The sequence below is a fragment of the Lampetra planeri genome, chromosome 14 (assembly GCF_965212315.1).
Source record: "Lampetra planeri chromosome 14, kcLamPlan1.2.h2, whole genome shotgun sequence".
In the NCBI taxonomy this organism is placed as follows: domain Eukaryota; kingdom Metazoa; phylum Chordata; class Hyperoartia; order Petromyzontiformes; family Petromyzontidae; genus Lampetra; species Lampetra planeri.
In genome coordinates, this window is record NC_136120.1 from 3,325,535 (window position 1) to 3,342,167 (window position 16,633).

Below are 16,633 nucleotides of genomic sequence, written 5' to 3' on the forward strand. Positions count from 1 at the left end.
ATTAATGCGGTGTAGTCATCAGCAGCCATGGTCTATCCTGTGTGTTGTCATCCCTGACAAAACCATCAACAGAGCGGAATATATCATCAAGCTTTTATTCTGTTGGATTTCATTCGTACAAAAGAGCATTTAAAAATGCAATGAACTGCATAACGGACCTCAAAATTACAGTATGATTCTTGAAAGGACATTTCATTTTAATGCGTGGCCACTTCACCACCAATTTCAATCGCACATTTCCTTTCAACCCTTAACCACACTGAGCCAACCCCAACTCAATCAACCCCCCCCCACCGCATCTTCATGCAACGCGATGAGACGCGTGACGACACATCGATTACAATCGAAAACCTATGCTCAAGGCGCACGGAACACTGCGAGTTATGACTCGATTATTCTTGATTCGTGTGTGATGCCAGTGGCGGTGCGAGGCAGAACGAAAATAAGCAGAAGTCTATGATCCCAACTAGCTCAAGAGTCTAGGGGATTCAAATAACACCCAATATCAGCTTGAACGGAGATCCTTATAAAAGCATAAAAGGGCATCATGCTATTGACACGATAACAAAAGTAATTCCTTTGTAATTGTTCTATTAGATTGGTTCACGTAACTCTGACAAGTAGTTTTGTCCCGAATTTGTTTGTTGTAATGATGCACCCCAAATAATTTTCAGAGGGCTCTCCCAATGGACTGGCACCCCCACCGCATGTTGTGACCGCTTCTCGCACTCGTAATTTTGCATGAACCAGAATGGTAGACGAACGAATCAACTCAAATTAGTCGCGACCACGAATCGTAACAATTCATCGTTTTGTGATGGCATGAAAATCGTAAATGTGCTCAAAAGCCACACTCGGGGCATCAAATGGCCAACAATACACCAGCGTTAGACAGCCCACGGGTGATACGTTCGGATTGTAATGAATAAATGCGCAACCTTCCAATTGATCGCTCACATCACCGCATGCTGGAAGTCCTCCGCTGGAGAAAACTCCAAAGAGCGCCTCTAGAGAGTACCGTGACTGCATTAATTTGTTTCATATCCGACAGCGAGTTGGTTTTCACTGCACGGAATGCTTTTCCCTTTTTTGGATTTATCTCAGATTGTATCCTAAATATGCTACTCATGTCATGAGGTGAAGAAATATCTTCGAGATATTTTCCAGTCAGTCGGGCCTCGAATAACCGTGCCGCAATATCGAGAGCTTTTATGACCACTTTAAGGACACTTCCATTGACAATTGATGCTTAATCATCTGAAGTGTCAAATATACAATGTTATTTATCGAAGCTTTGCCCCAAAATTTCCAATGATCCAGGACCATGGACGGCGAGTACATTTTAAGCTTAACTTTAGTTGCGCTGAATTTTTTGTTGTGCGTGTGTGGTCATTAGTTAAGGAGCAAGAGGCCATCAAATCCACTACACTTGAAAATGTGGTTAATCACGGGTCGCGAACCAGATTGTAAAGCTTCTCAGTGGCATTGGCTCAGTGCTTCGACATGGCCATTGAGACTCTCCTTAGCCACCAGGCCACCTCGTAGTAACTGAATCTTTCGAAACTTATTTCTGATTTGACCAGGGCCATTCCAAGCTATTTACTACGTTGTTCGTCACAACACGGGAAAAAGTGCACTTATTCAAACCCCTTTTCCCTCTAAGCCGGTATACAGCAAGCATTAGCATATTGTAGTCGTAAAAGCATTCTTTGTTTTGCCTGCTTTTGGTTTAAATGTGCCGCACAAGCAAGAAAATAAACCGTACCAACATTCATATTGCCTCTAGAGGGCAGTCTAAACATGAACTACATGGACTTACGATTACCCATGGCATACACCACTGTAAAGGCTGGTATACTTTACAAAAAAAACTGAATGTTTATTCTACCAAGTAAAGCTTGGACAGAGCTTGCTTCAAACATAACTAGTGTTCAAATAATGTATGTCATTGAGCCGTTGGTCTGTTGTCAAACACTTATTAACGTCTGAACACAAACACGCACAAAAGCATTGTGATACCATATCGGATGAGCCAGTGCAAGAAAGAGGGTACAACAATATCCCGTGTAATGAACAAAACGCATAGTTTTGCATTTTCGGCCCTAACTTGTTTCTAAATTGTACTCTCTATCCCAAAGTACATAGTAAAGGCTCATATTAACTTCCATCTATTACGTGGCATATATTTGAGATTAATTCAATGTTTATTAATTTCCCTTAACACAATTATTTAAAACCAACTTGTTTTTCATATTTTCATTGCATTGTCTCTTCGACATTTGCAGAAGATCTCCCCATTCCTGCGTTCAGAATCTCACATCAACAAGAAGTCACAATGCACACAAATGCGAACTCGTGAAAATCAAACCATGAGAGAGAACACAAGGGTTGGAGTTTTAACAAGCAACAATTCTCTACATCCGTGTTTCTCAAACTCCGGTCCTAATGACCTCCCCACGATGCAGCATTCTGAGATTACCGTGACATCTGTTCAACGTGTAGCGGCTCGAATCAAATGTAAACGGTAAAGATCCATAGCAAATTTCGATTTAAAGCTTTCGTGACTGCAGGGATTCATCTTCTTGGTTCTTTCGGTAAAGTCACGTAGAAGGGAAATAATAAAATAATAATAATAAAACATAATAAAATAATTCTCACGACGTTTCGGCCACAACGCAAACAGCCGTCCTCAGGTGAAGACCAGGTCTGTCGGGGAGATGGCGTCTGAATGCCCGAAACGTCGTGAGAATTATTGTATTGTTTTATTTTTTATTATTTTATTATTTCCCTTCTACATGACTTTACCGAAAGAACCAAGAAGATGAATCCATAGCAAAGTAAAGCTGCACCACAGTGGAGGGGTCGTAAGGACGAGAAACATTGCTCCACTTCACAAATGTGTCGTCGTCTGCCACATCTCACCACTAATTCACTCACCACTTCATGTCAAGCATTCTCTTGGATGATTCGCAAATGCATCAAGACGCCAACCCGACACTCGGGTCGAGAGTGGCTCCCGTCGCTTGTTTTGTGCCGTGACGACGGACATTCAAGTAATGAGTCGCGTTAAAACAGTAGCGGGTTTACAGTGATGGTCACACTTTGCATAGCACACTCTGCGGCTGCAACACATTTCCTACACACGTCAGTCTTTGCTTGTGAAGTGAGCAGACGCCCAATACATTCAGCGATGCCACTGCCGCCACATGGGCACGCAACGTGGTTTACGGGCGCGTGTACGCTCACACACAAGTGCACTCTTCAGGCTCCAAGAGGCTGCTTTAAAGAGGGGGCAGGAAGCGTAGCAAGGCAGCCAGAGGCAGCTGCATAAAATATTCTTTGCGGAGGGCCAAATATTTTTTTAAGTTTTTTTTATATATATGTAATTTAATAAATGTTATTATTTTGTACGTCGAAAAATGTGACCGCGCAAGGTTGCCACTACCCTAGCACATCGTAGACTGGCGTGCTCAAGGACATGAGATTCACCGATTGCGTCAGTCTGGAGTCCATTCCATTGGGTTTTAGGATACAAGCAGAATTCTCAATTGGTACTTAGCGCCATATTTCTTCAAACGCACCACGTAATTCGCATCGTAATTTTCATGGCCTGCCGTTCGGATGCGGGTCAGGCCATGACAAAAACATGACATAGTGAATATGACCTGACCGGCAACGGAAAAAGGCAAGCCGTAAAAACGATCTGATGCAAAACTCTCCCGTCAGTCAACCACGTGCTCTTATAGTGTTGACCTCGCGCTCTGTCAGCGAGCAGGCCTTCAAGAGGGGTTACTGCACAGGCTGTGTATTTGAATGCCACAGCTGGTAAAAAGGTTTGCCCAGGCTAAACCCTACTAGACCGAGCCACTCGCCACTTAGGATGGCAGTGTATCCTGCAGCCTCTTTAAAAACGCCTGAAGGTCATGATACTCTCGGGAAATCACCGCCTGCGATCGTCACTAGCAACGCAATTACTATGCGCAGGTATAGTAACTCGGTGCAGCAAAAGCACAGCGAAACAGTTCTGCCTAGCCAATTGGACCAGTTTGTTGAAATATGTTAAATGAGCAATAGGTCGTTAGAGCACTCAACTTTTGGTAGTTATGTGACCTCTCTGTAATCTGATTGGAAGTTGCTATCCTGGTTGCTCACTACAAGGAGCAGCAAATAAATGTGTCCAGATTTTGGCAACGAAATGGTGTGGCAACTATTTCCAGTGACAATGCCATGCAATGTCCATAGTGTATCATCGCCTTGAAGGAGCGCCAAATCAAGTCAGTACCTCAGTAGCAAAATAGCACTCGCAAGTTTTGTCCATAGTCACAGTACCAAGTCATCTTACAGACACATGCTACAGAAAGGCAGCTGGTGCTACAAGGGCATTGGTACCACATTTTAAATGATTGTACTATACTATATATATTTTTTAATCGTTACATGCATACAAAATTAACTTATATAACACTTGTTTGATTTTTCTTAATTTACCATTCTCTAACACCAAAAGCATAACACGCTGAGATGATTGACGTCTCCAGATGGAAAATATTAGATTGCATTTAAATCATGAGCATACTTTGAAAAAACTGAATCAGCCATTGCCGTGAATACTTAACATTGATTACAGGAGCTGATTTTGGCTCTTTAGACCATTGAAGCTTACGGTCAACTAGGATAAGACAGAAATGTTTATAAAAAATAATATAATTTTTTAGCCAGCAGATATAATATTGTAACCTGCACCCTTACGTTTTAAATATGGGCCAACACTAACCTTGACATTAGCTTTGTGATACAATCATGAATCTTGTTGCCCGATAAAAAAACAATTCCTGAAACGCATCGTTTAATTCACATCAGCTGCCACCAGGTGGCCTTAATTGAGATTGTTCTCCCAAGGTCACCCCAAAAACAGTCTTTGAGCGTATCCATCACAATAAAATGCTTCGGTCATTAATGAAGCATGTCGCAGACTCTATTCACGTTTGTTATTGAATGGGACACGAAGATGCATTCAATTTGGCATGATCGGCCAGCAAAAGCTCTTAGAACATCACATTGTTAAAATAAAAAAAACGTTGTCGCAGGCGCAAATTAGCTCATCAGTTATATATGTATGCAATAGCATTTAAAAAAGGGTCACTTTGGTAAGAGGCAGCATTCTTATATACAAGTGCAAATGGACAAATTCTTGCTGGTATGTGCTTGGAATTAAATGCTAACAAATATATACACATACAAAGAAATCCACTGTCATGCTATGAATAAAACAAACTCTCAACACAATCAGCAAATTGTTTCCTTAGCCCAAGTCTTCCAAATCATGGCTATTAAAATCAACTCCATACTGCTCTCAAACCCTACAATTCCATCGACTGTGTTACAATTGCCATGCACAGTTTGTAAAACCTAGGACAGTACAATTTGATCATTTGGGTTGGAGTACAGGTCCACACTGATAATCACACCGATGGAACAAATTAAAAAACAAAAACATTTCGACGAGTACCTCTTGGTGACATTTAAATAATGCGCCGCACGTTTTGCATCAACCTGTACGCACGGCAAAGCGCGTACGTGTTAACGAGAGCCGGCGGCGAGACAGAGAGATGGACCTGCCGGCTAGAAAGACAAGGGCAGCAGCGATGTCACGCGGCAGCGCGTCCGAGACGCCCAGTCCGGGGCTCACGCTCTCACTGCTGGAGCATGGCTTTAATCTGCTTGGAGGTGGTCTCTTCATTTAAATGCTTGGTGTTGTACCTGGAATGGACGAGAGGCACGCACGTGATGGGTTTTATGGTCAAGACATACCCATCACATCCCGATCTCGTCAGACCTTGGAAACTAAGCAAGTGTTGGGCCTGGCTAGTGCTTGGATGGGCAACCATCCGAGCCCTACCAGCTGCCCCTTTGACAGCGGAGCAAGATCTGCTGTTGTTCTGTCCACCTCCCACCTTCACCAACCCGCACTGACCAAGCGTGGTAAAGTATGGTCATCAATTAACGCTCACAACCTGTGCGGCATAGGTAGGCTCTCATCCAGCAGTGGATTTACAAAACTGGCTGTGCATGTATTAAAACACAGTCCCCTGTAAACAGTAGGCATGTTAACAATGTACCACTACCCACCAAGCAGTTCAATAACTTGGTCTGATTTGGCATCGCGATTCAAGTCAGAAGTCAATTATCTTTTAACACATTCCTGCGGAGGGAGCTGGTAGGAACGTTGGGTTACTAGGTCAATGGCCAGGGTCAACGGCGGCGTGGTGTCTTCCGCAAATATGCCCGACTGTGAGGGCGGGCACAAGCCGGCGTGAGTAGGTTAAACGTTGAGTTTTATAAGGGCACCACGGGGTGACCAGCCCCTCCCCACCCAGCCCCACCCCTCCCACCCTCCCCACCCAGCCCGCCCCTACACGACGGACACAATAATCCCCTGTGGGCTGGTGTAACCTGGTGGTTCCTACCAGTATCAACATGTTTATCTACGTTATTTTATTTTCTCAGTTGTAAAATAGTATTTTTCCCCATTCGCCTAACTGTAACACTAGCACCTTTTCTACAAATGGAAAAAAAACGAATTAACTAATGCAACGGCTATGCACCACAACAAACAGTGGAACACATCGTTAATTCCATGTCAGCAATCTCTGAAGGTACGATAAGCCAACAGCTGGACTTAAATCTTGCAAGTGGGTTTACGTTTGCTACTCAATTTATATCCATACAAAACAAGAATATAATATTATAATTGGAATACATTGGAAGGAAATCTAATCGCAAACTCACATTTTGATACATGTAATTTGAATGTAATGTTGAATTGATTAATCACTGCACCATTGCATGTCCAATTGTGTCTGTAATACTGTGCCAATAAGCTTTAATATGCTATGCAAAAAAGACAAAGATCCCGTGTATCGGCTACACAAGCTGTTGGGGGAAGTTAGTGAGCACCTATTTAGGTCAGCATGGTGCCCTGAGGCGGTGGCGTGACCAGCACCATGGCCAGCTGCTGTCATCTCCCTGGTACTGCTGTTCACACGCCACACCAGGTAAACATTAACCTCATGTTTAGCCATGGCTCAATATCAAACTCAGGTGGGCCGGGTTCGTAGTGAAGTGGGCTAACCCAGAGGTCGCAACCGGGTACCCGATACCCGTACCCTACCCGGTACCCGGCCGGGTACGGGTAGCCGTTTGCGACCCTGGTGCGGCCGGGTACGGGTAGGCCGTGAGTCACTGGTGAGTAACCGTTTGTCACTCACTTCGGGTAGGGTACGGGTACGGCCGGGTACGGGTACCCATTTGCGACCCTGGTGCGGCCGGGTACGGGTAAGGAATCAAAACCCGTTTGCGACCTCTGGGCTAACCGCTCCACTGCCACCACCCCCACAAGGAACATTGACACATGCACTCACGATCAAGGAGAAAGAATGAGAGGAGAATTAATTTCGGTAAATTACATGATCGCTAATAGCACCTTATTTAAAACTGCTCCCAATCAGAATGTGCGTGGTCGACTCTTGTCAGGACTTCCAGTGACCGGCAACACAAGAAGTCTGCTCTGCAACTGGTACCGTTTACGTGCTGGCAGCAATGGAGAAGTAGGGGAGGTGGAAATGTTGAAAAATATATATTTTTAAACATTATAAACATGGGTGGGTGGCCAACAGGAAGCCTGACTGTCTTCGCTGGCAATTTTCCCACGGAAATAAAAAAAGAATACAAGAATGCAGCAGGCGTAACGCAGTGCGGGTGGGGCACACAAACCTGAGCGCATTCAGGAGACCCTCCACGCTATTGGCTGGCTGGTCCTTTAACACCTTGATGCAGCCTTTCATCTGTTAAAATCAGCACACAAAAAACCCCTTTAGAAGGTTAACATGAGCATCATCGGTGATCAAACAACTCGTATTCATTCAAGTTTTTGCAATGTTTAAAGTCAGCGAGAGATCACAGATACAACAACTCCCTTTCTGGAACGCAGACGTGAGATGTACTGTCCTTGGATACGGGCACAAGAGTTCCCAGGGAACCGGATTGGTGCAGACATTAACCATGAATAAAATATGAAATGCAATATTTAAAATAATATAATTATTTATACGTAAAATCACAGCATCAACAAAACATTATCTTCAACAGGTTAAAGCCCTCTACATTAACGTACTGCTGGTAGTGGTGAATCAATACAAATTTGAAATACCCACAACGCTCATTGTTTAACAATACTTTTCTGTTAAAAGATAACGTTAACCCCTATCGGCATTACAGTTAGAGAAATCATTGATCATTATAAATATGAAACCTCTGCCTAATGAATGAAAACAAATTATATTAGAAAGGCAGAGCTTCTGGTGTAGAACAGTGTTAATGATGAATGTGGTAATCTACAACCAACATAACTACCAAAACACTATCAAACACTTGTTTATTAAAGCTCAGCAGTGAGATTTTGCTTGTGCAAGTGCGGCGTTATTCCTTCTATTAAAACTTTGTTTACACGAGGAAAGGATTTCGATTTAAAGCTTTCGTGACTACAGGGATTCATCTTCTTGCTTCTTTCGGTAAAGTCAAGCAGACTCTGTCTACTTGACAGACCTGTTCTCCACCTGAAGACGGCTGCTTGCGGTGTGGCCGAAACGTCGTGAGAATTAGTTTATTATGTTTTATTTATTTTATTTTATTTTTTTCCTTCTACGTGACTTTACCGAAAGAACCAAGAAGACGAGGAAAGGAGTTGACGTGGGACGTGATGTGAACAGAGCTGATCAAGCGGATTCTCTTCACGCGGTCCCGTGTGAAATCCCTGGCAAAATTCTGCCTCTCACACTCCACAGCGGATAACGCCCAACTGGAACTTCCCCTTTTCGTCATTTCCACTTCAGAGAGGAACTCATGTGCCGTGCCAAAACTGTGCCAATCGCAATTTGAAATTAGAAAGCAGCGAAATACAAAAACACATGAAAACGCTTTACAGCAAAGATTGACATTAAGAGTAATAACAATAGGGGCCATCCATGGAGTACGTACGCATGGAGGGGGGAAGGGGGGGGTTAACCCAAATGTGTACGCTTGCGTATGGGGGGGGTCTACTGACAATGTCCGTACGCATAGGAAACGGGGGGGGGGGGTGTGAAGCCTCGATAGTAATTTGTCTGCATTGGCCTTCAAATGAGCCACAGTTCAGTTTCTTCAGCTGTCAGACAACAAGTCCTGCCGGGAGAAGTGGGACTGTGGGAGAGGTGTCACTCGTGTGCCACCGTGCCCCTGACTGTAGCTATCACGCAGCTCAGCAACATCAGTGGCCAAGGGACGCAACTTAATTATTTAATGCAGGCGGAGGTGGACTATCTGTTTGCTTAAACACGTTAATAGTATTAATCCTTGATCGTTTCTGCATGGATTAAATATCGGCCATTCTATTGGATTCGGGGGGGGGGGGGGGTGGGGGAGCACCCATGCGTACAGGGAGGGGGGGACGGGTCAAGTTTTGACAGATTTTTGCGTACGCACTAAATGGATGGCCCCATATAATTGTTATTTAAAACCCTTTGTCAATCAACGACTGGACGAAGGCCTCCCAAAACCGCTTGGTTTACGGAAGTTGTTATACCATCCTTCACCAAGCTGGTCAGTGCAATTTAATGAAGGTGGGGGAGATTTAACCAGTTTTAATATAAATTTCCACCTATGATAGCCATGGCCTGGAATGGAACTGTGTTCACCAGGTTTGTAGCGCACTTCATTGCAGCGATGAAAAACGTATAATGTTGCAGGCCATTTTGAAGTAGTGAGCCTCATGTGGCTGTGGGCCCTATGATATCAAGTCACGAGAGGCACACACCGTGCGGACCCGCAGGTTCCCATCCTCGCTGTGGACGCTCACGAGCAACAAAAGCGAGTGTGTAACATTTGTGAGCGCTATATTTCCACTCGGGTGCAGATTCAATACAGAGGTGAACCGCCCGACCTTGGCACATGGCGACACACAAAGCGTTTTCTTTCCCTCGCACCCACGCCATGGCGTTGTGCTCTCGCGTGAAACATTGAAAGGCCACGAGACTTTTGGCACGATCCTCTCAAATCTGCGCAGTGTGAATGCGAAAGCCTGCATGCATGTGTGGATGTGTGGGTGTGTGGGCGTCCATGCAGATTAAGATTTTGCTGCCACCGAGTCTCTGATCTTGCACAGCTGTGTGCGTGTCTTGAACTCGTTATAAACTATATTCTTTGGTTCTTTCGGTAAAGTCACGTAGGTATAACATAGAATAAATCACGACGTTTCGGGCGCAACACAAGCGTCCATCATCAGGTGGGAAAGCATGGTCTGCTGCTGATGCAGACTGTTTTAAAAGGTTTGAAATGGGTGTAGCTCAAGGGTTATAAAGAAGTGGCCAGGGCTAGTGATGTTAATGTGTAAAATTAGCATGTAACTGTCGTTATAAACTCATAGAGATCCAATTGGGTAAAGCGATTTGAAATGTCCTGACAAAACAGAATATCGTAGTACGAACAAATAAATCTGAAAAAGACGACCTTCTAAAGGATCCTATTTTTTCTGTACTTAGATTGAATGTAAAAGGTAACTGATGTTTAAGATAATCTGTTTGAAGCATTTTTGACTGTTTAAAAATGTATCTAAAGGTAAAAAACACCCTGAAGATGAGGAGTTAACTTTAATAAAAATGTAACAATAATTCTTAATTTAGGAGCTTTCGTGACTGCAGGAATTATTCTTTGGTTCTTTTCGGTTAAGTCACGTCTAAAAATAAAATAATAAATTAAAATAACATATTACGACGTTTCGATTGCAACACAAGCAATCATCATCAGGTATAAAAGAAATAGCAACAAAAAATCTAACTAGAAAACTATAGACAGACATACAAGCAGACAGACATCACAACGGCACACAGAGAGAGGACACACATCGGCACAAAGAGAGGGGTTGTCTCTATGACGGTCCCTTAAATATAGAGAGGGGGGGCGAGAACGGAGAGAGGGAGGGGGCAGAGAGAATTAGCATATCAATGAGTGTACGCCAACGTACTGCTGCTGCTGCAAGTAAGATGACAATGTGGAACGCGCACGCAAAATTGAAAACTAGGAGACAGGCACACGAAAATTAAATAACCCAGCAAAATATCGAAATGTGATGTAATACAACACAGAGAGTCGGTTAACACACAATTAACGCATAGTCTGGTTGATTACGTGTTTCAAAATTTGCTAAGTTAGAATTTTAAGTGTGAAAATTCCAAAGAGAGGACACAGGCAGAGAGAACAAATAGCCAGAAAGAAAAAGGATAAGCTTAAAACTTCCCCGTAGAAGTGGTTCAATCTTAATTTAGGAGCTTTCGTGACTGCAGGAATTATCCTCTCTCTGTGTGCCGTTGTGATGTCTGTCTGCTTGTATGTCTGTCTATAGTTTTCTAGTTAGATTTTTTGTTGCTATTTCTTTTATACCTGATGATGATTGCTTGTGTTGCAATCGAAACGTCGTAATATGTTATTTTAATTTATTATTTTATTTTTAGACGTGACTTAACCGAAAAGAACCAAAGAATAATTCCTGCAGTCACGAAAGCTCCTAAATTAAGATTGAACCACTTCTACGGGGAAGTTTTAAGCTTATCCTTTTTCTTTCTGGCTATTTGTTCTCTCTGCCTGTGTCCTCTCTTTGGAATTTTCACACTTAAAATTCTAACTTAGCAAATTTTGAAACACGTAATCAACCAGACTATGCGTTAATTGTGTGTTAACCGACTCTCTGTGTTGTATTACATCACATTTCGATATTTTGCTGGGTTATTTAATTTTCGTGTGCCTGTCTCCTAGTTTTCAATTTTGCGTGCGCGTTCCACATTGTCATCTTACTTGCAGCAGCAGCAGTACGTTGGCGTACACTCATTGATATGCTAATTCTCTCTGCCCCCTCCCTCTCTCCGTTCTCGCCCCCCCTCTCTATATTTAAGGGACCGTCATAGAGACAACCCCTCTCTTTGTGCCGATGTGTGTCCTCTCTCTGTGTGCCGTTGTGATGTCTGTCTGCTTGTATGTCTGTCTATAGTTTTCTAGTTAGATTTTTTGTTGCTATTTCTTTTATACCTGATGATGATTGCTTGTGTTGCAATCGAAACGTCGTAATATGTTATTTTAATTTATTATTTTATTTTTAGACGTGACTTAACCGAAAAGAACCAAAGAATAATTCCTGCAGTCACGAAAGCTCCTAAATTAAGATTGAACCACTTCTACGGGGAAGTTTTAAGCTTATCCTTTTTCTTTCTGGCTATTTGTTCTCTCTGCCTGTGTCCTCTCTTTGGAATTTTCACACTTAAAATTCTAACTTAGCAAATTTTGAAACACGTAATCAACCAGACTATGCGTTAATTGTGTGTTAACCGACTCTCTGTGTTGTATTACATCACATTTCGATATTTTGCTGGGTTATTTAATTTTCGTGTGCCTGTCTCCTAGTTTTCAATTTTGCGTGCGCGTTCCACATTGTCATCTTACTTGCAGCAGCAGCAGTACGTTGGCGTACACTCATTGATATGCTAATTCTCTCTGCCCCCTCCCTCTCTCCGTTCTCGCCCCCCCTCTCTATATTTAAGGGACCGTCATAGAGACAACCCCTCTCTTTGTGCCGATGTGTGTCCTCTCTCTGTGTGCCGTTGTGATGTCTGTCTGCTTGTATGTCTGTCTATAGTTTTCTAGTTAGATTTTTTGTTGCTATTTCTTTTATACCTGATGATGATTGCTTGTGTTGCAATCGAAACGTCGTAATATGTTATTTTAATTTATTATTTTATTTTTAGACGTGACTTAACCGAAAAGAACCAAAGAGTAACAATAATTGTTTTCACATCAGACGTTATTGTTCCCAAACTGAAGCGATGTGCACATACATGTGTGTGCATGCATGGCGGGGGAGCAGTGGCGGTGTGGTTATCCCACTACGCTACAAAACCAGCAAACAGAATTAAATTCCCAGCAATGGCTAACATCAGTAGCAAGTGATATTAGAACAGAGTCTGGGTTTCCCCTAAACCAACTCAGCCTAAAACACATACCAAGTACCGTGCGTGAACACCAGCACAGGTGAGAGACATGTCGCCAGGCGTAGTTAGGAACCACACCACCCCATTGGGAGTCACCACTTGCCCCAAAATGAAATTAAGCCATACAGGGGATTTATTTGCGTGCGTGCAGGCGTGTTGTGTGTGCATACACCGTACGTCGATTTTGGAAGATTTGGCGAAGGCGCCCACAGGGTGCACGTGGTCGTAGAGTATGATGACGCCCACCATAACGCGCAAGCAGAAGAACACCGTCTCTTCGCTCGCAAAGCGCTTCCTGTACTCCCTGCCGGCAGTGCACACAGACACACACTGCAATTGCCAACCAAGCCTGTGTGTGTGTTACCAAATCAACCCAAAATGTGCCCCATTTCATCGCATCTCAGAAGCAAAGCAGGTTTGATTCCAGATAGTGCTTGAGTGGAAGACAACCATGCATAGAAAACAGGTATATTGCATGTTGCTGCAGGACTACATCATCAATTCTTAAGCTACATACAGTAAAACCTTAGATTGCGAGCATAATTCGTTCCGGAAACGTATTTGCAATCCAAAGCACTCGTATATCAGTTGTGATCACGTGACGCTCGGCAGACAAAGCGTACACACGTACTACTCGTATTGCAGGGACTCGCTCGTTCATCAAATTAATATTTAGGTAAAATTTTTGCTCGTTTTGCAAAACACTCGCAGACCAAGTTACTGGCAATCCAAGGTTTTACTGTATATAATTTGATACCAGGGACTGACATTGGAGCAGTTCAGATAATGAAGTTCATGCTGAACGAACATGCAAAATTCCACCTGGAGGTGCATGGCTAAAATTTGTACCTGAGCTCACTAGAATTGCCGTGCTGCACATAAATCACCACGCCACTACGGACTGTAGGTGCAGTGCCACGTGAACACAAAGATCGCCGTATAGTCATACAAACTGTCGGGGCAAGTGCTGTTGGGGCGGGCCTATGTCGGCCTGCATGGCGCACGAGGGTGTGGTGTGGCCAACACCACACCCGGTCGCCTCCGTCTCCCCAGTGCAGATGTTTACATCTCAACCATGTGCTCATTTGAAGCACACGGCAACACACAGTCACATGCGGTCACAGCGTGAGGCTTACGGTGTCTCCAGCATGACTTTGCACACCCTCGCCATGGTGCTCAAGCAGTCTGTCGTATTTTCCAGGGGAAGTGACTTGTGCTGAAACAGGAATCAACATTGTACACATTATTAACTACCGATTAAACAACAAGGCGTGAAGCAAACAAAATCCCAGCGATATGCGAATAAAACATTTGAATTTGAAATGTTCACCATGATAAACCTTGCTCGTTTATTCAAAATGAGATACATTTGAACAAGTTGAGGCTATTAATGCCAAGTGATATAAAAAAAGACATGATCTTCTTGGTTCTTTCGGTAAAGTCACGTAGAAGGGAAATAATAAAATAAAATACATAATAAAATACAATTCTCACGACGTTTCGGCCACAACGCAAGCAGCTGTCCCTCAGGTGAAGAACAGGTCTATCGGAAAAACAGCATCTGAAACGTCGTGAGAATTGTATTATATTATGTTTTATTTTTATTATTTTATTATTTCCCTTCTACGTGACTTTACCGAAAGAAGCAAGAAGATGAATCCCTGCAGTCACGAAGGCTTTAAATCGAAAAAAGACATGATGTTGTGACTTAAAAGGACAATGTAAACTCTACCAAATTGAGGGCTTGGTGCCCTTTAACTCGTGTCTATGGATTGTCTGCTGCTTTGGCCTGTATGTCAGGCCTGCATTGCACTGTATCAGTTATCATGTTGGCCCAGACCTTCCCCGTGAAATAGGAACTAGCATTCTAAACGGGTTCTCACCAGGAAAAATAAAGTCCATGAACCAATCGCCCATATCTCTCCACCCAATTAATGTTGTATTCCATGAACAGTATCAAGTATGAGTGCCTGTTATTTGGTACGGATTTGCCGTAATTTATCAAACAACTTATAAGGCTTCCCTGACGCCGTTTTCAAATGTCCAGCAACTCTATGATACTGTCAAAACCTAAAATCTCATGTTCGTCAATAACACCATCCTAAAAGGAAGAATATATAATAGATGATGTATTGGGCAAATGGCCTTTCTTCATGGCACATAATGAATGTGTTATTGACGAATGTTTTACATTTTTGTTATTTATGACCCACTGCCAACGCATCACGAGCAAATAATTCGTTACATTTTCTCTGAACCTAGTGTGCCTGGTCACGTAACCACACTAAACAACACAACTCGTAGATAAGAGACAGGTTTTCCTTATCAATCTCTAGGCGGATAATTGTGACTACTTTGCACAATAAATGACCTGTAAGCCAAATCTACTTTTCTTTACTATCATTTTCAATAGCAAGCCACTGTCAATGTCAAATTTGTCTGACCTCGGAAGATCTCAGAAGCCAAGCAAGCCTCAACCTGGATAGTGCATGGAAGGTTGACCGCCAAGCACAAAGTTTGTTATTGGCTGCGGGGCAATATTGTGGGCATCCAAGGGCACTGCAGCAAAAAATATTGTGGTAGTGGAATATGCTCCCACGGAAATGCTCTCCATCTTTACAGACCCGCACTGACCAGCGTGAAAGTATGGTCAAATAACCCCTTGCAACATGCAAAGCGTGGGACGTGCCCTCATCCAGCAATGAAATTGCCAAAGGACTGTACATGTACAACACACATGTTGCCTTGTACTTACGTACCAGGCAAACCAAACTAATATGAGCCTAGAAAGCGCACACATCCTGTTAAACATTCTCCAGAAAGACCCAACACGGGAACAACGTCACCCACTGTTACCTCCTGCACAAACCGCGTGGTGCCATCACTCAGCGTCTTCAGCATTGGCGTCGCTTCCGCGTAGAACAGGGACATGCGGTTCGCCATCTCGTTATTCACCTCCATCTCCACGTCGGACTGTGGCGAATGCAAAACGGCAGCAACGGAAAAGCGCATCAGCCTGCGCACAACGCCACGTTTTTGTGGGCGACGCCTGCCGCAGCTCCTGTACACTGCCGAATGAAATATGATGAACCAAGAAAGTGTTTGACAATGTTCCCGTTAAAAGCAGTTATGGAACACTAAAGTCAAGTAGACAGCCAGAAGGCACGTATTGCTGCCATGATTCACAAAACGGTCACAATTTGGGATACATTTTTAAACTTTATTTTTTGCCCTTTTTGTATTGCCTGTATTTTATGTTCCGGCTCGTTTGTTATATTGCCTTGATAGTACATTTCACAAGCGTGTCATCCTCATCATTAGATGCGTTATGTGTACATACTTATTTTCATGAATTAATCATTTGTACATGTTAACACAAAGTAATACACCGTTTAACTGCATACCTATACAGGTCACTATGCGTCGAAGGTGATTAACTGTGAGCAGACCACAATAGGTACTGCAATTTTTGTGCACACAAAAAATGGCAGGATGTAAAGCACAATGTGCACGCATTATGTATGTCGATTACCCTATGAATAGACACACTTTAGCGGTTGTGC

At 43.2% G+C, this 16,633-nt stretch overlaps 1 protein-coding gene across 2 annotated transcripts in view; it reads right to left on the reverse strand.

Annotated features, from left to right (window-relative positions):
- Positions 1-81: 81 nt before the first annotated feature.
- Positions 82-16,633, reverse strand: part of LOC144722306 (CYFIP-related Rac1 interactor B-like) — a 35,222-nt gene continuing 18,670 nt past the window's right edge. For both annotated transcript variants that reach the window (XM_078600445.1, XM_078600446.1), the window contains exons 8-12: positions 15,927-16,043; positions 14,207-14,286; positions 13,248-13,374; positions 7,774-7,844; positions 82-5,760 (exon numbers count right to left, since the gene is read on the reverse strand). In XM_078600445.1, the coding sequence (XP_078456571.1) occupies positions 5,694-5,760; positions 7,774-7,844; positions 13,248-13,374; positions 14,207-14,286; positions 15,927-16,043 (462 nt within the window). In that variant the 3' untranslated portion in view covers positions 82-5,693. The remainder of the gene's footprint in view (positions 5,761-7,773; positions 7,845-13,247; positions 13,375-14,206; positions 14,287-15,926; positions 16,044-16,633) is intronic.